Source organism: Zalophus californianus, chromosome 1 (genome assembly GCF_009762305.2).
Source record: "Zalophus californianus isolate mZalCal1 chromosome 1, mZalCal1.pri.v2, whole genome shotgun sequence".
Lineage (NCBI taxonomy): Eukaryota > Metazoa > Chordata > Mammalia > Carnivora > Otariidae > Zalophus > Zalophus californianus.
The window spans coordinates 111,948,297-111,973,489 of NC_045595.1; the positions used below are offsets into that span (position 1 = coordinate 111,948,297).

General features: G+C 37.9%; 1 protein-coding gene across 1 annotated transcript in view; it reads left to right on the forward strand.

The window, feature by feature from the left end:
• RSRC1 (arginine and serine rich coiled-coil 1) overlaps positions 1–25,193 on the forward strand; it is a 300,250-nt gene that overhangs the window by 2,598 nt on the left and 272,459 nt on the right. The window contains exons 2-4 of the mRNA XM_027585584.2: positions 1,781–1,960; positions 11,426–11,621; positions 12,578–12,703. Of these exons, the coding sequence (XP_027441385.1) occupies positions 11,428–11,621; positions 12,578–12,703 (320 nt within the window). The 5' untranslated portion in view covers positions 1,781–1,960; positions 11,426–11,427. The remainder of the gene's footprint in view (positions 1–1,780; positions 1,961–11,425; positions 11,622–12,577; positions 12,704–25,193) is intronic.

The following is a 25,193-nucleotide window of genomic DNA, read 5'->3' on the forward strand; positions in this document are numbered from 1 at the left end:
TTTTATACTTAGTCTTGGTTTACTACTTGTAACCACTTCAATTCTGATATTATCAGAGAGGAATAACCATAAATCTTTAATCCTTTGTGAAAATCCATTTTTCAGGTTATTTAGCAGAATGACCAGGAACGGGGTCAGCTAAATGGATGTGGTGCTCAAAGAGCTCTGAAACTGAGGTGTTAAAAACGTATTTACAAACAGCTCCAACATAACCACAGTTAGAAGTCTGGCAAGGGATCAGGAGACTCACTAGCTACTTTTTAAATTCCATCTACTACTGAGCTTGAGGGAAAGATCACCATTTTAAGGGTGATCAGGGAAGGCTCAGACACAATCATCGTGTAATTCACACCAAATTGATTTTCCCATAGATTTTCCTGGCATATTGGCTTTTTGTATATATTTAGGAATAGTGGTGTTAATATCAGATGGGGCTGTGAGAAATCTTCAGTGTCTCACCAGATTCCCACTGGCCCAAGGGAAGTTTAGTTAAAAACAACATCAACAAGGTTTTTTTAAAATCATATACTAATAAATGCTCATGAAGTTCTAATGATGTTTCATTAGATAAAAAATATTTTCTTGAGACAGGGTATTTCAAAATGTAGTTTAGGTAAAAAAAAACATTGAATAACGTTTAGTTGACAGCCTGCAGACAGATACAGGAGTTCCAATAAAATTCAGGACCCCATCAGGCCCCCCAGCTCTTGAATTATTTAAAATAAACATGTAGTGTAGTAGTTAAATTTTAAAATGGTCCCTCGAAACTGGTTATTTAAGGTACAGTCATTTATTTTATTTATTTTTTAGGCATATTCTTATTTATTTATTTATTTAGTTAAAGATTTTATTTATTTATTTGATACAGAGAGAGAGAGAGAGAGACAGTGAGAGCAGGAACACAAGCAGGGGGAGTGGGAGAGGGAGAAGCAGGCTTCCCGCCGAGCAGGGAGCCCGATGCGGGGCTGGATCCCAGAACCCTGGGATCATGACCTGAGCCGAACGCAGACAATTAACGACTGAGCCACCCAGGTGCCCCAAGGTACAGTCATTTATGAGCAATATATTTGTGGAGGTGATTTTCACCCTCTCAAACCGTCAGCGCAAAACTAGCTTGGATATCATATCAGTTGTTGTGAATGAGCTGGTTCTCACAGTCGATCCAAACCAAGGCCAAGAGTTTATTCACCTCCTTTCCTTTTCTTACAGGTAAATAATGTAGTATGAGTTACAGAAAATGCTGAATCGCTGTAATTTCTATTGGTTTAAATAACAAAAAACCTATTTATTGAATTTCTCTTTCAGAAGAAACCTCGTCCCCCTGCCCCAGGCAGCCTTCTCCCCTTCCTCCACCAACCAGTTAACTTTAATGTGGGAAACTAATTTGCACCCAACCTGTGAATGCCTTCACCTTCAGGGTGGAAGAAACACCGATTTTAATGCATTTTTGCAAATAAATCATTAGAGTTTAATCACACACGACTCTATATAGACACAGTCCCATGATTTATTATCGTTGGGCTGGTTTCCTCCTCCCTGAGTGAGATAACCAATTTTGCTACGTGTGGTGTCTTAAACATAACTTCCTACGATGCAGATTTGTTTACTGATTATCTAAGACGATAGCGACGATTACTAAGGCAATAACACTTTTCAGTCTCCACCTTTATTGCTTTTTGGGAACAAGAAAATCAAATAAGCAAGCACGCAAACCCAACACCAAACAAAAAATTGGCGGCGTGACAATCTACTCCTTCGGCACTCCTCTAACTCCTGGCAGCCTCTATCGATGCACTCGGAAGCTCGGCTGACGCTGCCTGGCGCTGGAACCAGGAAGGCGGTGAGCTTAAACTGAAGCAAGTTCGGAGAACGGCAGCGGCGCCCAGATTTGAAGGAACGTTTCTTGGTCTGTGGCGCTTGCAAGTCCACGGGAGGCGTGAGGCCGAAGGCCGCGACCCAGGTGATGCCGGTATCTGGAGCCCGGGAGGCGGCGCCTGCGGGCGCAAGGTTCCGAGGCCCTGCTCCGGCGAGAGGCAGCGCGGGGCCTGGCGAAGTCCGCCGGGAAGGCGGCGTGGAGTGCGGTTGGAGGGGGTGGGGGGTGGTGGCCGCGAGGCGTGCGGAGCGGCGCAGTACGCATGCGCCCCGCACCTGGCGCTTTCTGACCCCTGAAGTCCGACCTGGGGCCTTCGGGTGGTGGGTTGCTGTAGAGTAGTGCGCGGTCGCAGGCCTCAAGCTAGGCCTTCTGTCTGGTGGTGGTGGTGAGGGAGAGTTAACTAGCTCTTCGTTCCCTACACAACCCACACCTCCATCCGCATCCCCAGTCCCTGGTCCTCGATCACTGCTTTTGAGTTTCTGTGCTCATCTTGCAGTACGTGGTTGGTGCTTCGTCACTAGCTATAGGTAGGGTGGAGCTAGAGGGAGGCTGCAGCCTGGTGCATTCTACCCCACTCACTCTGCTGTCGGTGCTTGAGATCCACCTCTTTCACTCCCTATCCCCCTTCCTGGCTCGCACTCTTGCTGAGAGATAGGTGGTGCTGGGTGAGATAGATTTTCTAACTTCCTGAACATATAAATATACTCGCACTAAACGCTCCCCATTTCCTTGACTTCAGAATTTGTGGCCTTGTGGTCATATTACTACCCTTAGGGGCTACCTTAAGAGCACATGGCTACCCTTAAACTCTGTTTACTTTGGTGAGAGGTTATAATGCACTATTTATACATGTTGCTGACTCATGATTTTAGGTCAGCCTTAACAAAATTTCTACCTCAGGGGTTATATATATTTAAATGTACACTGGAAACCTAAATTTTTTTGTTACTGCGTTTTCAGAATTAGCACCAACCTATTAGAGTTTCAACTAACTAGATACTGGGTATTTACATAAATTTAGTATCTTTTGCGTTACAAAAAAGTATTCCAGCTGTCATCTTTGAACGTAGACATAAAAGCTCTAAGTGAAGAGGATATGCAGAATTCTCAGGTTTAAGGATTTGAACAGATATGACAGGTGCAACCTTGTGGGGAAACTGTGTATCCCTTCTAGCCTTAGAGTTGTTAGTTCTTAAGTAAGAGAGCTAAAAATGTTTGAAATAGAAAAAAAAAATAAAGGCAGCTGGTACCTATTAATTGGCCTTACCGATTCCACCAGTCTTAGCAGAGAGTTGTGTTATGAGTTGGAAAACTTCTGTAATGACTTTGTTACAGTAGATATATAGATATATTTTCTGCTTTCATTTTCAAACCATTGGGGAGAAATTCTTACGACTGATAATGCTTTTTAAAAAAAGATGCTAGTCTACAAATTTTTAGTTATGATAGGAGGAGTGTTTTTGAGAATTCTGTATCTCTTTTGAATTTTGCTGTGTTACCTTAAATTAGAATTTTACCACAGATCTTTCTCTGCTTTTGCATGGTTTTGTACTTATTTGTGGATTTCTTCCTATGCTAAAATGGTATTAACCTCACTTTTACTTTACCTCTTTGAGGTGGATTTCCCATTGACATGACTGTTCTTTTTTTTAAGCCATGTGTCCAAGATTTAAAAAGTATAGTTTGATATACTAATGAATGAATAGTGGAGAAATAATTATAAACTGTCATGTTCTCTAGGAATCTTTGTTCTCTCTAACTGCCCGTTTTCTGAAAAAGGCTAACTGCTTCTTGTTAAGCAGAGGAACTACTTGTGTATGCCTTTGAGCTTTCTTTTGAATAACCACATCTTGGCTTCATGTCTTCAGTCAGTCACTTAAACTTTACAATGAGATGTTTTTGTAAATGGATGTTCTGCTGTAGTTGTTACCTGTCCTGGTTTCAGTTTTGTAGTGGGAGTATTTAGGTGAGGTTTGCAACCATGAGACTGTAATCAGGGAGTACTAGAAGACAGAGTGAGGACAGAAAACCAAGAGCTTTAAGAGTTCTGTACCTGTAGTTGCATTTTCTGTTTACAGGTAGATTGAAAAATTGTTAGCTTGTGGGGCTCCTAAAAATCTCTGCTCAGTTCATTATTGCCCTTATCCTGGGGGAGTGGGAGAGGGAGAAGCAGGCTTCCCGCAGAGCAGGGAGCCTGATGCAGGCCTCCATCCCAGGACCCTGGGGTCATGACCTGACCTGAAGGCAGATGCTTAATGACTGAGCCATCCAGGCACCCCAAAAAGACAATTTTTGGATCCACCTCTCATTTGCTTTTGTTCAGTTTTCTGAATAAGTATTTGAAGTTAACTATAATAAAGAAATGTAGTGGGCTTTTGCAGTCTCTTAAGATTGATTATACTTCAGAGTAATTTTTCTGAAGTGTAAATATATTACTTGAAAATACAGTTTGGTGACATGGATTTTAAACTTTTTTTTTTACTTAGTGTCTCTAAGGAAGGGTTTTGTATCTACCATTAACTTTTCTGGGTTAAATGTAATCATTCTTCGATTATGGGTGAATTATGTTGTTTGGAATTAAAACAGGAAGATTTATACCCACCTCCTATTCTCTTTTTTTCTCCATTCAACAAGATACATAATAAGATCTGTGTCCTTTTCTTTCTAATTCTTTATGCTTTATATAGGGACTTAATAAGCTGGGCAAGAAAGGAGAGTGGAAATAACTGTAGATACCTTAGAGCAGTGGTTTTCAAACTTTCTAGTTTTGGATTCCTTTACACTCTTAAAAATTATTGTGGACCCCAAGAACTTTTATCTACGTGGACTCTATCTATAAATATTGCCCTACTAGTAATTAAATGAGCAAATTTTAAAATATTTATTAATCCACTTAAAAATAATAAGCCCATTACATGGTAACATAAATAACACATTTGATATGAAAAATAACTACATTTCCAAAACAAACTTAGTGAGAAAAGTGGCATTATTTTCCACTTTTGCAACTCTCTAATGTCTGGCTTAATAGAAGACAATTGGATTCTTATATCTCCTCCTGCGTGCAATCCATCGTGATGAGTTATTTTGATTGAAATATATAAAGAAGATCTGATTCACAAAGATATGGTATTGGAAAAAGAAGTATTTTAATAGCCTTTGCACATAATTACTTCTTTGATACTACACCAAAACTTGACAAGTAGTAGTTTGTTTGTTTGTTTCTTTCTTTCTTTCTTTCTTTCTTTTTCTTTTTCTTTTTCTTTTTCTTTCTTTCTTTCTTTCTTTCTTTCTTTCTTTCTTTCTTTCTTTCTTTCTTTTTTTTTTTAAGATTTTATTATTTATTCATGAGAGACAGAGAGAGAGAGGCAGAGGGAGGAGCAGGCCTGATGCGGGACTCAATCCCAGGACCCTGGGATCATGACCTGAGCCGAACAAAGGCAGACGCTTAGCTGACTGAGCCACCTAGGTGCCCCTCAAGTAGTAGTTTCTTAAAAGTTGGTTGTAATCTGGTATTTGAAACCATGTCAGTGACTTCATAGTCTATCACATTAAAATATGTAGGTTTGTCTTGCACTGTGAGTGAATTTTTTTTTTTACCCATGCATGATTCTGTGAGATCCTGAATTGGCCTATGGGAGAACAGTGGTTCACTGAGTTATGCATACCTTCTAAATTTTGACAGTCTTTATTATGTAATTAAAAAAAATTCACATCTCTTAATATCACCACTGATCTCAACAGAGAAATCTTCAAGTACTGACTGGGAAGCCACTCTCGTGGTGGATACAAGTTATCCTAAATTCTCACTTTTGCTTGAGAGCTCAAATTTTATCATTGGCAACAAATAATGTCAGTTTTCCTTGAAATGAAAGACTCTTTTCATTCAGTTTTGGGCAAATGTCTGCCTAATACCCAAGTCTGAATAGTCATAGTTCTTTAAAAATAGTGTTTCATGATAAAAGCTAGTTCAATTTGAAATTCATTTGTATAAACACTTTTTCTCAAAATAACCATTATTCTTTAGTATGCAGTAGCGGGTAAGTGTAGTTCCCATTTCATCACACAGGATATTAAAAAGATGTGTGCTCAAGGGTTGAAATTTAATGCAATTAATGATTTTTATTGTTTTATCAAGGACATTCTTAAGTGAAACTGGCTTAAAAAAATTTCTTTTAAACTGTGTGTTGCCTTTAAGAATATAATGATACTAGTGAAGTTTGGTGCCGTTGCCTTGATTCCTGTTAAGGCACCTGCTGTTTTGCCTGCTATTGCTTTTATTTACATCATCAGTACAAAAGTCAACACAGGGAAAAGGTAAATCGTGTTTCAGTGTTAGAGTGAAGATAGTTTTGACCTCTTAGATCGCCTGAAAGGGTTTTAGAAGGACCCTCAGGGGTCTATGGACCCCATTTTGAGAATTTCTGTTACACTTCTAGCACAAGCTAGAGGGCAAGGATTTTTGTCTCTTGTTCCCTGATGTATGTCTTATACCTAGGTCTGCTATCATCCTGAGACTTTATACCTATCTCTAGTATTAGATTTTCTGACTCTGGATCATCTTTGTTGGTTTACTCTCTCCTTTTGGTGGAGCACATCCTCTAGTAGCTTCCTAAGAAACGGTGAGTGCAAGGTATAATTTTGAGATTGCATATTTGAACGTGCCTTTATTCTTTTTTAAAAAGATTTTATTTATTTATTTGACAGAGAGAGACACAGCGAGAGAGGGAACACAAGCAGGGGGAGTGGGAAAGGGAGAAGCAGGCTTCCCGCTGAGCCGGGAGCCCGATGTGGGGCTTGATCCCAGGACCCTGGGATCATGACCTGAGCAGAAGGCAGACGCTTAACGACTGAGCCACCCAGGTGCCCCGAACATGTCTTTATTCTGATCTCTTATTAGATCAGTGAGTGGGCTGGATATTGAGAGGTTGAAAGTCATTTTCACTTAGATATGTGAAGGCAAGTCTCTTTGTTTTCTGTGTTGCTGTTGAGAAGGCTTTTGTGATTACCCCATTTTTTTGTTGCTGTTGAGAAGCCTTTTGTGATTACCCCATTTTTTTCTCTTAAGAAGTTTCTAGGATTTATATATGGATGTTGTCTGAATTTTTTGGAGATATGTGTGGTATATGTCTATTTTTTTTCTTAAAGATTTATTTATTTTAGAGAGCTTGCATGTGAGTGGGGGAAGGGTAGAGGGAGAGAGAGAATCCTCAGACTCCCCACTGAGTATGGAACTTTAGGTGGGGAGGGGACCTCAGTCCCAGGAACCTGAGACCCTGAGCCCCTGAGATCCTGAGCTGAAACCAAAAGCTGGCCACCTCACCGACTAAGCCACCCAGGTGCCCCTGGTGTATATCTTTTATTAATTCATTGTCCTGGGGATTTAAAGCAATCAATATCTTTCAGTTCTAGAAATTCTTTTGAATTGTTCTTTGGGTATTTTTCTTTATCTCTTTTCTGTGTTCTTTTTTTATGGAATGCATATCGATTGGATATTGGACTTTCTGGATTGATCCTCTTTTGCCTCCTCTTTTTTATCTTTTTCTTTCTACTTTCTGTGAGTCCTTTGACCTTATCTTCTAACCCCATTGTATTTTTTATTACAAATTATCATTTGTTTAAAGCTTTCCTGTTCTTTGGGTGTTCCTCCTGTTCTTGTTTGCTGGATCATCTTCTGTTTCTGAGGATAGTAACAGTAATTTTTTTCTGCTTGTTCCTTGTTTACTGCAAGTTGCTTTTTTTCTTTCTGTTTTGGTTTCTGTCTCTTATGATAAAGGCTTTCATCACGTGACTAGTTATCCTTTGTTGTATAATCGCTAAAAAGTTTAAAAAGCTTATTGAGAAAAGTTTACTGTTTAAGGTTTGGGTTTGGTAACTGGTGGGCATGGTTATAGGGTGATTGGATAAGGGCCTGGCCTTTTTTGGGGGGGGGACCTTCAAATATTTATATACCTTTTTTCAGCTACTGTTCAGGTTTTGCAAAGAATCCTCTGCCAGAATTCTTGGATCCAAGCTCACGGAGTGCTGCAGTATTTACCATTAGATTGAAGACCTTCACTTTCCTTTAACTTTTAGTTTAGCATCTTTCTGCCCTCTTTTATGTGCCCCTGGACCTGTGCTTCATTGTTTCATTATTTTCTTAAAAAACCCCACCTTTCCTGCTGGGATTGGGGAGGAGTAGTCACTTCTCTGGTTTGGGTGGGGGAGGGGGCTTGGGAGATTACTTCTTTTACAGATTTTCAACTCATTCTCTGTGTTTTAGTCTCATGACCTGTTGTGCCTGCTGTGGTATCTGGTGTCTCAAATTCCTGAGCCTTTCTGATTTTTGCTGTGTGAATTGGCTTTTCACTTGTTGGAATTCTCTGCAGTTGTGTGATATTCAACTTTCTTAGCTCCAAATCCGCCATCTGGTTTTCATTTGCTAAAAATTTATTGACATATCTTGTCTACTGTTACTGTTGTTTTCTCTTTTAGTCTCTTAATTCTTGTGAATTTATACTTTTTTATCCTTTCACTCTCATTTTAGTATTTTTTAACCAGATAATAAGATTATAATAAAAACTCATCTTAAATGGTTATTTGTTGGTTAAGAAAATTCATAACTGTCTAAAGATGAAAACAAGAAAGGAAGGAAAAGCCAGGAAATAGGAAAACTTAGGTGATTGTTATAATTCAATTATGTACACATTCTTTAATGGAAATATACATACACACAGATGTTATATATCATATATATGTGTGAATATTTAAATATGTATATATGTACATTTATATTGTCTATATATGTATAATTTCATAATCATAGTATTTTGAAGCTGGAAAGGGTCATCATGATCTTTTTTTTTTAAAGATTTTATTTATTTGAGAGAGAGAGAATGAGAGAGATAGAGAGCACGAGAGGGAGGAGGGTCAGAGGGAGAAGCAGACTCCCAGCTGAGCAGGGAGCCGGATGTGGGACTCGATCCCGGGACTCCAGGATCATGACCTGAGCCGAAGGCAGTCGCTTAACCAACTGAGCCACCCAGGCGCCCAGGTCATCATGATCTTTTAACTAGTGCAATTTCATTTTTCAGTGAGGAAACTGGCTTAGATACACTAGTGATTTACTGAAAGTTTCAAAACCAAGTGTTTCCAATATTTTGTTAACTGTAAAATGTTAGAACTGTGAACATCTTGAAGGTTCAGAACTATATTTAAAGTCTAATTCTGGTTCTAGGTAAATAGCTTAGAATTTTGAATTTAATCCTGACAGCAATTTTCAAGTGGTATTGTATTAGAGTCAAGGAGGGGATGGCTCCTCTGACAATTCTGAAAACAAAGCTGTAATTGAACACATTGCTTTGTTTATAGCAATGGTATTAACTTATTTTGAATAAATATTAAAGGGGGAGACGAACCATGAGAGACTATGGACTCTGAAAAACAAACTGAGGGTTCTAGAGGGGAGGGGGTGGGGGGATGGGTTAGCCTGGTGATGGGTATTAAAGAGGGCACATTCTGCATGGAGCGCTGGGTGTTATATGCAAACAATGAATCATGGAACACTACATCAAAAACTAATGATGTATGGTCATTAACATAACATAATAAAAAAATTAAAGGGAAGCATGAGATTTTTATTTATCTGATCCATTAACTGTTTATGTTAAACATTACATAAGATGGATCTTGCTTTTATGTGACATTGAAAGATAGCTAATAACTACTTTGGTAAAATAAGTGAGATTGTGTATAAGTCTCTGAAGGCTAACTTTGAAGTAAGACAAGTAAGCTGCTTATAAAATAAGTTAATTCTTAGGTATAAAAACCTTGAGTTATTTTTATGTATGTTTTTTCCTTTTGTATAATAAATATACAAACGTTGCCATAGCCATATAGAAAATTGTGTAAAATAAAAAAATTACCCAGTTTCATCACTTTAATATTATCAGTTATTTTGGGGGTAGTTGGTTGAGAGTTGGTGGCTCAGTCGGTTAAGAGTCTGCCTTTGGGGCGCCTGGGTGGCTCAGTTGGTTAAGCGACTGCCTTCGGCTCAGGTCATGATCCTGGAGTCCCGGGATCGAGTCCCGCATCGGGCTCCCTGCTCAGCAAGGGAGTCTGCTTCTCCCTCTGACCCTCCCCCCTCTCGTGTGCTCTCTCTCTCTCTCTCATTCTCACTCTTTCAAAATAAATAAATAAATCTTTAAAGAAAAAAGATTTAAAAAAAAAAAAAAAAGAGTCTGCCTTTGGCTTGGGTCATGATGCCAGGGTCCTAGAATCCAGCCCCATGTTGGGCTCCCTGCTCAGTGGGGAGTCTGCTTCTCCCTCTTCCTCTCCCTCTGCTCCTCCCCTCCACTTGCGTTCTCACTCTCTCTCTCAATTAAATAAATAAAATCTTAAAAAAATTATCAATTATTTTCAATTTTGCTGTTACTCATATGTACACACATACATATACATATATATATATTGGGGGGGAGGGACGGGGAGAGGGACAGAGAGCATCTTAAGCAGGCTCCACGCCTAGCACAGAGCCTGACACGGGGCTTGATCTCACAACCCTGAATCGTGATCTGAGCTGAAATCAAGAGTTAGACACTTAACCTACTGAGCTACCCAGGTGCCCCTCATAGGTGCATATTTTTGTAAATTGTAGTCTCTGTGGATATGGTTTTAATAATGTTATAATGAATAGTTTCATGAATATAGTTTCCTTTTAAGAAAAACTGCAGATAGATTCTTAGAAGTAGGATTGCTTTGTCAAAAAAAATCAACATTTTTATGACTCATTTTTGTGAACTAGCAGTGTGCAGAATTTACTGACTTCAACTTTAGTGCTTTATTAATAATTTTTTTTTAAAGATTTTATTTATTTATTTGACAGAGAGAGCACAAGCAGGGGGAGTGGGAAAGGGAGAAGCAGACTCCCCGCTGAGCAGGGAGCCTGATGCAGGGCTCAATCCCAGAACCCTGGGATCATGACCTGAGCCAAAGGCAGATGAGACGCTTTACGGACTGAGCCACCCAGGTGCTCCCAACTTTAGTACTGTAGTGAACATTTCTTCCCTCCCTCAGATTTCACCAGTGAAATGGTGATAGTGCATTGTTTCAGTTTGCACTTTGTTGATGCCTAATGAGGTTTTATCGATTTAAAAATTTAGAATTTTTAGTTAGAAAAATGTAATTCTAAAAGATAGTAAAATACTTTTTATATTTAAGGAATGTGGAAACGAAGGATTAGTGGTTGATCCCTAAACCAAGTATTATATAATTAATGATAAGTGCAACTTACAAGAAAATTATTATGAGGTGTTCTCAGGATTAACTCTTTTGAGAGATATTTGGAAAAATTATGGACAAATTTAAACTGTTCATAAATTATAAAAACAATTGATAGTCCTAGAAGACTATACTACAGCAATTTCTCATGTCTTGTCAATAAGCCAAGTACATTTAAAGCTTTACTTTAAATGAGACCTTTTAAATTTTTACAGAGTTCTACAAAAATTATGTTAAAATTCATCCATTGTGCCATTGTGCTAGAACTAATTTTCTTTGAATTTGAACTTAGAGAAATGGGACGCCGGTCATCAGATACTGAAGAAGAAAGCAGAAGCAAGAGAAAAAAGAAACACCGTAGACGGTCATCTTCAAGTAGTTCTTCAGATAGTAGAACATATAGCCGAAAGAAAGGTGGAAGGAAATCAAGGTCAAAGTCAAGATCTTGGTCCAGAGATCTTCAGCCTCGCTCTCATTCATATGATAGAAGGTGATTTTCATAATTTTCACTTACATAGTAATGAGAGTAACATTCTTTGGAGTTCATATGTTTTTGTACTTTTAATTTTTCTGGGTAAAACATTTTTGTTTTAGTAGTTATATATTTATGAGGGTTAAGTCCCAACCTAAAAGTTTTTTTTGTTTGTTTTTTAATTTTTACTTTTTCATTTGGGTATGTTATATTAGTTTCAGGTTTACAATTGAGCGATTTGACAAATTTATATATTATGCTATGTTCACAAGTATAGCTCCCATCTGTCCCATTACATTGCCATTACAGTATCATTGACTGTATTCCTTATGCTCTGCTTTTTGTTCCTACGTTTTACTCATTTCATGACTGGAGACCTGTATCTCCCTTTCCCCTTCACCCATTTGGTACAGCCCTTCCCTCCCCCAAAGGTTTTCCTTTTTGCCAGGCCCAATCCATGGGTCTAGTGTCTTCTTCCTTTGTCTATTCTTTGTAGGTGTAAACTGGTATAGTTCTCGTAACATATTATCTGATAATATTTGGAAGGATTGTATACTACTGAGCACCCCTAATGTCTTTATTAGTAGCTGATCCAATCACTAAATTAGGAATCAATCATCTGACTTCTCAACAGGAGTAACATTTTATCTCTATTTGCTTCTAGGAAGGATTTAGAAATAGTAAAAATGAGATAATTCTTTAGAATCTAGATGATTTCTCTTTAATGGTTATAAAAAATTTTTTTTTAAAGATTTTATTTGTTTGAGAGAGAGTGAAACAGGGAGAACACGAGCAGGGTGAGGGGCAGAGGGAGAAGCAGATTCCCCGCTGAGCAGGGATCCCAATGTGGGGCTTGATCCCAGGACCCTGAGATCGTGACCCGAGCCGAAGGCAGACACATAACCGACTGAGCCACCCAGACGCCCGTAAAAATTTTTTTTGTAGCAATGACACTTGATTATATTTTATTTCAGACGCAGGCATCGATCAAGCAGTAGCTCTTCTTACGGCTCTAGAAGAAAACGAAGTCGAAGTCGTTCAAGGGGTCGAGGGAAATCCTATAGAGTTCAGAGATCTAGGTCAAAAAGCAGAACAAGAAGGTATGCCATCTCAGATATTTATTGCTTTGTAACAGACTATTTCCAAACTTAGTGATCTAAAGCAACAATCACTTAAGTTCTCATGATTTTATGATTTTGACTGGGTTCAGCTGGCAGTTCTTTTGCTAGTCTCATCTGGGGTCACTCATCCTCATTGGCTTCTCATCCTCCGTTAGGCCGGACTGGGCTTTTTCACATGATGGAGGTAATTGTTGAGGAATGTAAGCAAAGAAGCTGTAAAACCTTTCAAGATCTTGCCTCGGTGTGTTATGGAATGAGTTTGTGTCCCCCATAAATTCGTATGTTGAAGTTCGAACCCCCAATGTAACAATATTTGAAGATAGGGTCGTTATTGGAGGTATTTAAGGTTAAGGTTAAATGAGGTCATAGGGTGGAGCTTTGATCCTCTAGGGCTGGTGGCCTTAGAAGAGGAAGAGAGAGACTTTCTCTCTGTATGAGTATGCACTCAAAGGAAAGGCCATGTGAAGACACAGTGAAAGGGTGGATATTTACCATCTTTTCAGCCGGGAAGGCAGCCCTTACCAGGAATCCAATCAGCTGGCATCTTCACTTTGGACTTACAGCCTCCAGAACCATGAGAAATACATTTCTGTTGTTTTAGCTGTCCGGTCTGCAGTATTTTGTTATTGCAGCCAGAACAGACTAATACACAGACTAATACTCCACCTGTGTTTTTTTGCTGTGCTCAAGGGTCAGTAATAGAGAAAATAGCCTATCTGGAGTCAGTTGTACATTTGGGCAATGGTAGAAAATTTGGTTGAATAGGATGGGGACTATGGTATTGATGGACTTGATAAAAGGAGGCATTCAGAGATTATTGAAGGTTTTTGAGCAGAAGAATGTTAGGATGAAAAGCATTTTAGGCAGATCAGTTTCTTTTCTCTGCTTAGTTCTTCATACTACTATTAGGCTCTACTTGTGGGGGTATATTAGCAGCCTAGTTTTGTTATTTAGGGCACAAAATTTTATAAATCATTGTGTGAATCTGAAGTTGGATAATAGCAGTAAAGTTCAAATGTTTAGCATTCTGGCCTTGTAAATAATATTTGGCCTCAGCCTCCTGTCATTTGTCATACTCCATGGCTAAGCCACTCTGGTGTTACATGCCTTTTTTTTCCATTCAGGTCCCCAAGTTGCTAGCTTTGTTTCTTTGAGCATGCTCTTTCTTCCCCTTTCTTGCAGTATCTGTACTTTGTGAAGCCTTCCTATTCTTTAAAGTTTAGTTCTATTTAACCTTTAGTTCTTTCTCAATCCTTTTTTGATTTTTCACTCCCAAGTCAGATTTCATCCTTCCTTTTTTGACCCCCCCATCAGATGTGGTTCCTGATTTTTAACAGTTATATTTTGAATACTATTAAATATTGAATACTTTTGTTATTCTCATATATTATAAGTTCTTGCAGGGGGATCCTCTTATTACCTAACAAAATGCCTTGCCTGGTGAACATGCCTTGATTTGAGTGAATGTTTAACTGGGGAAATGAAGTTAGGTAGAGCACTTGGTTTTGTAGCAAGAAAATGTTTTATTGTTCTATTGATTTGTAGAAGGAAAGCTTTATTTTGGATGTATTGATTTATCTACAAAAAGGCTGATTACCAGAAAATAACTTCAATTGAAGTTTCCATCAGTGGGAACAAAAATAATAATTCATGCTTTTTATGGTGTTTTTTAGTTTATAAAGTATTTTCACATATACTCCCATATATTCACATGTATCAGTCATTTATAGTTTCATTCCAAGCATCAGGGTCTTAACGGAGGGAACTTTTGTAACCATTGGAAGGGCTCAGGGAATTAGGGAAGCTGTCACTGATTATTTTAACTTGAAGCATGGCAGCTGGTTGTTTGCTCAGAAGTCACTGGGAAGTTTTAAGTACTCTCAGTTTGTAGCACTGAAGTGGGTGGTTCTCAAGATACTCACCTGGAAGCTGTTTTTCTGCCCAGTTATCTACTTACAACTGTCTCCAAAGGGAAATGTTAATTTCTTTTCCTTTGCAATGCAAAGAAGACCTTAAAAAGAGTAGCAGTGATGTCTAGTTAACCACAAACTATCTAGCACATACGCATTTAGTAATTTGAGTTTTGTAACTCTGTCAAGATGTCATGTACAGGAATACCTTTATTTTGTATATTAGAAAACAAGTTCAGAGGTTTATTCAAAACAGCAACTTCTAATCAATCTCTTGCTTCGACACTTTGGCATTTAACTACAATAACTAATCTGGAGTCACTGAAAAGTCTTAAATTTTGAAAATACACATTATTCATGTCCTATATATATTGTTTTGGAAAATATATTTTAGGAATTTATTCTTCAAAATGCTTGAACTAAATGAGTTTAATCTTGGTGTAACAAGAAAATTGAACAACTCATTCCTTGAGTTAACCAAGGCTATTATTTATTTATTTATTTATTTAAGATTTTATTTATTTATTTGACAGAGAGAGACACAGCGAGAGAGGGCACAAGCAGGGGGAGTGGGAGAGGGAGAAAAGCAGGCTTCCCGCAGAGCAGAAAGCCCGAGGAGCAGGGAGCCCTATGTGGGGCTCGATCTCAGGACCCTGGGATCATGACCTGTGCCGAAGGCAGATGCTTAACAACTGAGCCACCCAGGCACCCCAAGCCTGTCTAAACAGAGAAGATGAAAGTAGTGAGTTTTTCAAAGAAAAAAGTACTATATGATTCTAAATCTGAAGGTGTGTTGTTAATGATCTCTGCTTTTTAATAGAAATGAGTGATTTCTGTTGTGGTAAGTCAAAACTTCCAAAAACCTTGTTACATATGTAAAAAGTAATTGAAAGATAAAACATGTTCTGGGGGATGGCAGGAGGGAAGTCAAATGTGTGAAGTTTGCTGCAGTTTCCAGGGATAAGTTATAATTAGGTGATTACAGTTTTTTAATACAATTTTAATATAATTTTTACGTTCTCAGAGTATTCAAGTTGTGATATATATCAGTTCCTTTTGCGACAGTGAGGAATCTGCTCCTGTTATCCACAGTATATTTACTTATTTCTTCATTCTAGAGTACACAGAATAGTTTCAGAATTGCTGATATATACCCCCGTAAAAAAACAAACACAAACAAGAGTCAGTAATTTTTTTTTTAAAGATTTATGTATTTATTTTTATAGGGAGAGAAAGAGAGCAAGAGCGTGTGCTCCCACAAGCCTGAAGGGCAGAGGGAGAAGGAGAGAGAGATCTCAAGCAGACTCCCTGCTGAGCATGGAGCGCACATCGGCTCTGCGCCGAAACAAGAGTTGGATGTTTAACTGCGCCACCCAGGCGCTCCTAGAGTCAATAATTTTTTATGCTTTTTATCTTTACTGTGGGGGTATGTTCTCTTCCTCACTTCATTATGGTTAGTTTCTTCGAAGAGTTAGGTTTGTTTGTTTTTGTTTATATTTCATCTTAACTTTTTTTATCCCCCTAAATTTAAAACTTTAGTTTGTCCCCCCTTTATTTTTTATTTTTTTAAGTTTATTTATTTATTTTTATTAATCTCTGTACCCAACATGGGGCTCAAACTCACCATCCTGAGACCAAGAGTTGCATGCTCTCCTGACTGAGCCAGCCAGGCACCCCTCCTCCCTTTATTTTAGTAGGTGAAACATTAATATGGTTCCAACACACAGCACTATACTAGAAAGGTTTACCAGAGAAATAGCACTCCCCTTTCTCCTTTTATCTTATTCCTAAGCACTCCATTGGTAACTAATCCTATTTGTGTTTTAGCTTTCCTCTGTTTGTTTTTAAACAAAGCAGTATTATATCCATGGCATACTGTAGACATTCTTTTGTACTTTGCTCTTTTTGTTTACTAATATATCTTGGAAAGGATTCCATGTCCATTAATAGTAATCGTTCTCATTTTTTTTTTTTTTAATGGCTGCTTAGTTTCTCCTTGTGTAGCTGTATCCTAATTAGTTTAACCTTTCTCCTAGCTATGGACACTAAGGATACTTTCTATACTCTGTAGTTACTAAAAAGCTGCCATGGGTAACCTTGTACATGAGTATTTTTGTATTGTTGGAGGTATCTTTTCAGGGTAAACTCCTAGAAATAGGATTGCTATAGGAAAAGGTAAATAAATTTGTAGTTTTGTTAGAAATTGTCAAATTCCTATCAGTACTGTATGAGTCCTGTTTCCTCACAGCCTCATCAATAGAATGTGTTGTCCTATTTAAATGTTTGCCAATCTGATAGATGAAAAATGGTTTTGTAATGTAGTTTTGGTTTTCATTTCTTTTTATCATAAGTGAGGCTGAACATCTTTTTATATGTTTGGGGGCCATTTTTCTGTCGTTTTTGTGTGTGAATTTTCACTTCACGTCTTTTGGGTTTTTGGTACTTTTTTTCTTTAATTTTTAAGAGTTACTAGGTAGATTAACCCTTTAGCTGTAATACAAATGGCAAATATTTTCTCTTAGTTTTTCAGTTTTCTTTTGTCTTTGTTCATGCTATTTTTTGGCTCTGCACAAGCTTTTTTACGTGGTCAAATTTATCACTCAATACATCTTTCCTTACATTCCTTACATTCAGAATATAGAGAAATTCTTTCCTTACACCCAGATAAAGAGGAATTCACTGATGTGTCTTTTTAGCGTACCTGTTTATTTCATTTTTTTACATAATATGTCTTTCATATATGTGGATTTATTCTTGTCAATGATATGAGGTATGGATTATTGTTTTCCTTTTTCAGTTGGTTGTTTATCACATCACCCTTTATTAAAAAAGTCCATCTTTGCCCCAGTGATTTATGATGTCCCCCTTTATTGATACAGTAAATTCCATTACTACTTGGGTCTTTTTCTTGACTATGCGTATTCTACTGGTCTGCTTTTCATTTATGCAGTAGTACCACACTTCTAATTATAGAAACTTCATACTCTGTGTGTGTCTGTATTTTATTTTATTTATTTTATTTTTTTTAAGAGAGTTGGGGAAGGGGCAGAGGGAAAGAGAGAATCCCAGGCAGGCTCCACACCCATTGCGGAGCCCAACCTGGGGCTCGATCTCATGACTCTTGAGATCATGACCTGAGCAAAAACAGGAGTTGGTCACTTAACCAACTGAGCCACCCAGGAGCCGGAGAGAGACACAGCAAGAGAGGGAACACAAGCAGGGGGAGTGGGAGAGGGAGAAGCAGGCTTCCCGCCGAACAGGGAGCCCGATGTGGGGCTCAGTCCCAGGACCCTGGGATCGTGACCTGAGCTGAAGGCAGACGCCTAACGACTGAGCCACCCAGGCTCCCGGAGAACTGACATCTTTATCATGTTGAGTTGTTCTAGAGCAGAGGGATGGTTTTTCATTTGTTCTAGGCAAGTTTTTTTGTGATTCAGGAGTGTTTTAAAGTTTTTCTCATATAAATCTTGCTCATTTCTTCTTTTTTTTTAGCTCAGCATTATTGTGCCCTTTCTTTTACAAAGCTGTGTGTGTGTGTGTGTGTTGTAAAGATTTTTTTATAATGATTAAACAATTTTTCTTAAAAAATTTATTTATTTGAGAGAGAGAGCACACAAGCAGGGAGAAGCAGGCTTCCTACCGAGCAGGGAGCCCAACATGGGGGTCAATCCCAGGACCCTGAGATCATGACCTGAGCCAAAGGCAGACCCTCAACCAACTGAGTGGCGCCACCCAGGTGCCCCTGTGTGTGTTTTTTTTTTACAATGTTACATTAGTTTGTACAACATAATGATTAGACAAATTTATAACAAATTTATATGTTATGCTAAGCTCACCACAAGTGTAGCTATCACCTGTCACTGTACAGCACTCTTATAACACTCTTGACTATATTCCCTATGCTATACCTTTCATCCCCATGAAATATTTATTCCAAAACTGGAAGACTCCCACTCCCACTCCTTTTCACCCATTTTGCCCATCCCTCAACCCCCTCCCCTCTGGCAACCCTCAGTTCTCTGTATTTATGGGTCTATTTCTGCTTTTTATGTTTACTCATTTGTTCTGTTTTTTAGATTCCACATACAAGTGAAATCATACGGTATTTGTCTTTGACTGACTTATTTCACCCTCTAGGTGTTGCAAATGGCAAGATTTCATTCTTTTTTATTTTATTTTATTTTTTTATTATTATGTTATGTCAATCACTATACATTACATCTTTAGTTTTTGATGTAGTGTTCCATGATTTATTGAAGATTTCATTCTTTTTTATGGCTGAGTAATATTCTATTTGTGTGTGTGTGTGTGTGTGTGTGTGTGTGTGTACACGTACATATATGTATACATATAGTATTTTTAAATTTTTTTTAAAGATTTTATTTATTTATTTGAGAGAATGAGAGAGAGCATGAGGGGGAGAGGGTCAGAGGGAGAAGCAGACTCCCTGCTGAGCAGGGAGCCCGATGTGGGACTCGATCCTGGGACTCCAGGACCATGACCTGAGCCGAAGGCAGTCGCTTAACCAACTGAGCCACCCAGGTGCCCTATTTTTAATTTTTTGAGGAAACTGCATACTGTTTTCCATTGTGACTGCACAAGTTTTCATTCCCACGAGTAGTGCATGAGGGTTTCCTTTTCTCTACATCCTTGCCAACACTTATTTCTTGTCTTTCTGATTCTAGCCATTCTGACAGGTATGAGGTGATATCTTAATGTGGTTTTGATTTGCATTTCTTTGATGATAAGTTGAGCACTTTTTCATTTGTCTGTTGGTCATCTGGATGTCATCTTTTTTAGAAAACTTAGATAAGTCCTCTGCCCATTTATTAATTGGATTGTGTGTGTGTGTGTGTGTGTGTGTTTTGGTGTTGGGTTGTAGAAGTTCTTTATAGATTTTGAATATTACCTCTTATCAAATATATTATTTCAGTAGTTTACCCTTTTGTTGATGGTTTCCTTCACAGTGCAAAAGCTTTTTATTTTGGTGTAGTCCCCAAAGTCTATTTTTGCTTTTGTTTCCCTTCCCTCAGGAGACATATCTAGAAAACTATTGCTAAGGCTGATGTCCAATTATTGCCTGTTTTCTAGGAGTTTTATGGTTTCAGGTCTCACATTTAGGTCTTTTTTTTTTTTTAAAGATTTCATTTATTTGACATAAAGAGACACAGCGAGAGAGGGAACATAAGTAGGGGGAGTTGGAGAGGGGGAAGCAGGCTTCCTGGCAGAGCAGGGAGCCCGATGTGGGGCTCGATCCCAGGACGACCTGACCCGAAGGCAGATGCTTAACGACTGAGCCACCCAGGCACCCCTCACATTTAGGTCTTCAATACATTTTATTTTTGTGGATAGGTAAGAAGGTGGTCCAGTTTCATTTTTTTGCATGTAGCTGTCTAGTTTTCCCAACACCATTTGTTGGAAAGACTGCTTTTCCCCATTATATGTTGCCTCCTTTGTCATAGACGAAATCATATAATCATGGGTTTATTTCTGGGCTCTATTCTGTTCCATTGACCTATATATCTTTTTTGTGCTAGTACCATACTGTTTTAATTGTTATAGTTTTGTCGTGTATCTTGAAATCAGGGATTGTGATAACTCCAGCTTTTTTTTTTTTTTCTTCTTTTTTTCCCCTCAAGATTCCTTTGGCTCTTTAGGGTTGACTGTGGTTCCATACAAATTTTAGGATTGTTTGTTTTCTAGTTCTGTGAAAAATGTTGTTGGTATTTTGATAGGAGCTGCATTAAATCTGTAGATTGCTTTGGTTAGTATGGACAGTTTAACAATATTTGTTCTTTCAGTTCAGTTCATGAGCATGGAATATCTTTCCATTCGTTTGTGTCATCTTCAGTGTCTTTCATCAGTGTTTTATAGTTTTCATTTGTGATTGATTTCTAGTTTCATACTGTTGTGGTTTGAAAAGATGCATTTTATGATTTCAGTCTTTTTGAATTTATTCAGACTTGTTTTGTGACCTAAAATGTCATCTGTTCTGGAAAATGTGCCATGGGTACTTGAAAAGAATGTGTATTCTACTGTTTTTGGATGGAGTGTTCTGGCTATATGTTAGGTCCATCTGGTCTGATATGTCATTCATAGCCACTGTTTTCTTGTTGATTTTCTGTCTGGATGATCTATCCATTGATATAAGTAGGTGTTAAAGTCCCCTGCAATTATTGCATTACTGTCAATTTCTTCCCTCATCTGTTAATAGTTGCTTTATGTATTTCGGTTCTTTTTTATGTTGGGTACATAAATATTTACAATTGGTATGTCTTCTTCTTGGATTGTTCCCTTTATCATTTTGTAGTGTTCTTCTTTGTCTCTTGCTACATTATTGTTTTAAAGTCTAATTTGTCTGAAGTTAATACTGTTACCACAGCTTTCCTTTTGCTTCCATTTGCATGGTAAATGGCTTTCTCTCCCCTCATCTTCAATCTGCATGGGTCTTTAGTTCTGAAGTGAGTCTCTTGTAGGCAGCGTGTTGATGGGTCTTACTTTCTTAAAATTTTTTATTATGTTCAATTAGCCAACATATAGTACATCATTAGTTTTTGAAGTAATGGGTTCAGCGATTCATTAGTTGTATATAACAGTGCTCATCACAACACGTGGCCTCCTTAATACCCATCACCTGGTTACTCCATCCCCCCAGTCCCTTCCCTTCTGTAACCCTGTTTGTTTCCCTGAGTCCAGAGTCTCTCATGGTTTGTCTCCCTCTCTGATTTCTTCCCATTCAGTTTTCCCTCCCTTCCGCTGTGGTCCTCTGAGCTATTCCTTATGTTCCACATATGAGTGAAACCATAAGATAATAGTTTTTCTCTGCTTGACGTATTTCACTTAGCGTAATCCCTTGCAGTTTATCTCTTCTGTCACTTTGTGTCTTTGATTGGAGCATTTAGTCCATTTACATTTAAAGTAATTATTGATAGGTATGTACTTATTGCCATTTTGTTCCTTGTTTTATGGTTGTTTTTGTAGTTCCTCTAGGTTCCTTTCTCCTTCTCTTGCTCTCTTTTTTTGTAATTTGATGATTTTCTTTAGTGTTCTGCCTGGACTGCTTTCTCTGGATTTTTTTGTGTATCTGTTATAGGTGTTTTGTGGTCAACATGAGGTTCATATATATCTTATGCATATAGAAGTTTATATTAAGTTGATGGTCACTTAAGTTTGAACCCATTCTAAAAGCACTAAATTTTTATTCCCCTCCCCCCATGTTTTATGTATATGATATTGTACTGTACATCCTTTTTTTTTTTTAAAGACTTTTTATTTATTTATTTGACACACAGAGAGAGAGTGAGAGAGAGCACAAGCAGGGGGAGCGGCAGGCAGAGGGAGAGGGAGAAGCAGGCTCCCCACTGAGCAGGGAGCCTAATGCGGGTCTCGATCCCGGGACGCTGGGATCACGACCTGAGCCAAAGGCAGCCGCTTAACTGACTGAGCCACCCAGGTGCCCCCCCCCTTTTTTTAAAGAGGTTAGAGAGTAACAGTGTGTATTAGATTATTTATTTATTTATTTATTTGACAGAGAGAGAGACATACAGCGAGAGAGGGAACACAAGCAGGGGGAGTGGGAAAGGGAGAAGCAGGCTTCCCGCTGAGCAGGGAGCCTGATGCAGGGCTCAATCCCAGGACCCTGGGATCACGACCTGAGCCGAAGGCAGTCCCTTAACCAACTGAGCCACCCAGGCATCCCACTGTACATCCTTTTATTTTGTCAGTCTCTTGGTTGATTTTTACAGATATAATTGATTTTATTGCTTTTGTGTTTTAACCTCCATACTGATTTATAAGTGGTTAATCTACTTTCATTATGTTTGTATTTACCTATGAAATTTTTTCTTTCTTAATTTTCTTATTCTTGATGATTGCTTTGTCTTTCCACTCAAAGAATTTCCTTTAATGTTTCTTATAGGCTGGTTTAATGGTAATGAACTTTGACTTTTGTTTGGGAAATTCATTATCTCTCCTATTCTGAATGATAATCTTGCCAGGTAGAGTATTTTTGGATTCAGTTTTTTTTCTTTCAACACTTGAATATATCATTGCCACTCACTTCTGGCCTGCAGTGTTACTGCTGAAAAATCAGCTGATAGCCTTACGGGGTTTTCCTTGTATGTAACTTTTTTCTTTTCTCTTGCTGCTTTTACAGTTCTCTGTTTATCACTACTTTGTATCGTTTTAATTATTGTTGTCTTGATGTAGACCTCCTTATCTTAATTTTTTGGGGGGCTCTCTATTTCCCAGACCTGAATATCTTTTCCCTTCCCCAGAGTAGGAAAGTTGTCAGCTATTGTTTTTTTAAAATAAATTTCTTAGCCCCTTCTCTCTCTTCTCATTTTTTTTTTTTAAAGATTTTATTTATTCTTGAGAGAGAGACAGAGAGCACAAGCAGGGGGAGTGGGAGAGGGAGAAGCAGACTCCCCACTGAGTAGGGAGCCCGATGTGGGGCTCCATCCCAGGACCCCGAGATTGTGACCTGATCTGAAGGCAGACACTTAACCAACTGAGCCACCCAGGCATCCCTCTTGTACTCATTTTGAGTTAATTTTTGTATGTGGTATAAGTTAAGTGTTTATCTTCATTATTTTGTATGGGGATATGGTTTTTCCCAACATTTATTGAAAAGACTCTAATTTTCCCATTGTGTAGACATTGTGAAAATCATTTGACCATATACACAAGAGTTTATTTCTGGACTCTCTTCTTTTCCATTAGTTTATATTTCTGTCTGTATGCCAATACCAATCCTTTGATTACTATAGCTTGTAATATATTTTGAAATCACAAGTGTGAGGCCTTCAGCTTTGTTCTTTTGGTAGATTGTTTTGGGTATTTGGGGTCCTTTGAGAGTCAAAATCAATTTTAGAATTTTCCTATTCTGTGAAAAAGGCCTTTGAGATTTTGATAGTATTTGCATTGCATCTGTTGATAGCTTTGGTAGTAATGACATTTTAACAATAAATATTAAGTCTTCCCATGTCATGAACATGGGATATTTTTCTACTGTGTCATCTTTAATTTTTTTCAGCCCCGTTTTCCTGTTGAGTGTGTGTATACAAGATTTTTACCTCCTTAGTTAAGTTTATTCCTTGTTTTGTTCTTTTTAATGATAATGTGAGATTGTTAATTTTCTTTCCAGTTTGCTCATTGTTAGTGTAAAGAGACACAACTGATTTTTTTTAACACAACTGATTTTTTAGTGGTGATTGTGTAACTTGCAACTTTATTGAATTTGCTTATTCTGACACTGTGTGTGTGTGTGTGTGTGTGTGTGTGTGTGTGTTGTGTAATCTTAGGGTTTTGTACATTTAAGATCATGTCATCATGTAATTTTACTTTGTCTTTTCCAATTTAGATGACTTTTATTTCTTTTTCCTGCTTAATTTTCTGGCTAGAAATTCTAGTACTATGTTGAATAGAAGTGGTAGAGTGTGGGCATCCTTACCTTGTTACTGGTCTTTGAGGAAAAGATTTCAGTTTTTCACTGTTGAGTATGATGTTAAGCTCTGGGCCTTTGGTATATGAACTTTATTATACTGAGTTACTTCTATTCCTAATTTGTTGAGTGTTTTTACACAAAAAGATTTAATTTTGTCATTTTTTTATATCAATTGAGATGATCATGTGATTTTTGTTCTTCATTTTGTTAATGTGGTATATTACACTTACTGATTTTTGTATATTTAATGATCCTTGCATTCAAGGACAAAACCCATTTATTTATGCTCTAAAATTACTTGAATGTGCTGTTGAATATGATTTGCTAGTATTTTGTTGAGTTTTTTGCATCAATATTCAATATAGATATTGGTCTATAGTTTTCTTGTATTATCTTTGTTTGCTTTGGTATCAGGGTAATAAAATGAGTTTGGAAGTGTTCCTTCCTCTTTAATTTTTTGGAAGAGTTTTAGAGGGATTAGCATTAATTCTTTTTTAAATGTTCACCAGAATTCTCCAGTGAAGCCATCTGGTCCTGGGCTTTTATTTGTTGTGAGGTTTTTGATTACTGATTCAGTCTCCTTGCTATAGGTCTGTTTAGATTTTCTGTTCTTCATAATTTAGTCTTGATAGATGTGTATTTGTATGAATTTATCCATATTTTTTTGTTATCGAATTAGTTGGTATATAATTGTTAATAGCAGTCTTGTAATCCTTTTTATTTCTTTGATATCAGTTGTAATTTCTCCTGTTTCATATCTGATTTTAGTTATTTGAGTCTTCTTTTTTTCCTTAGTTAATCTAGTTAGGGTTCTGCCAACTTTGTTGCTCTTTTTAAGAAGGGGACTCTTAGTTCCACTGACTTTTTTTAAAAGATTGATTGAATAACTAGAGAGAGAGAGAGAGAGAGAGAGAGATTGAGAGAGAGCATGTACATGTGAGTGGTCAGAAGGGCTGAGAGGGAGAATCTCAAGCAGCCTGCCTGCTGAGGGCAGAGCCCGGCGTGGGGCTCAATCCCACAACACCCGCAAGATCATGACCCGAGCTGAAACCAAGAGCTGGTTGTCCAGCTGATTGAGCCATCCAGGTACCCCTTGTTTCACTGACTTTTAAAA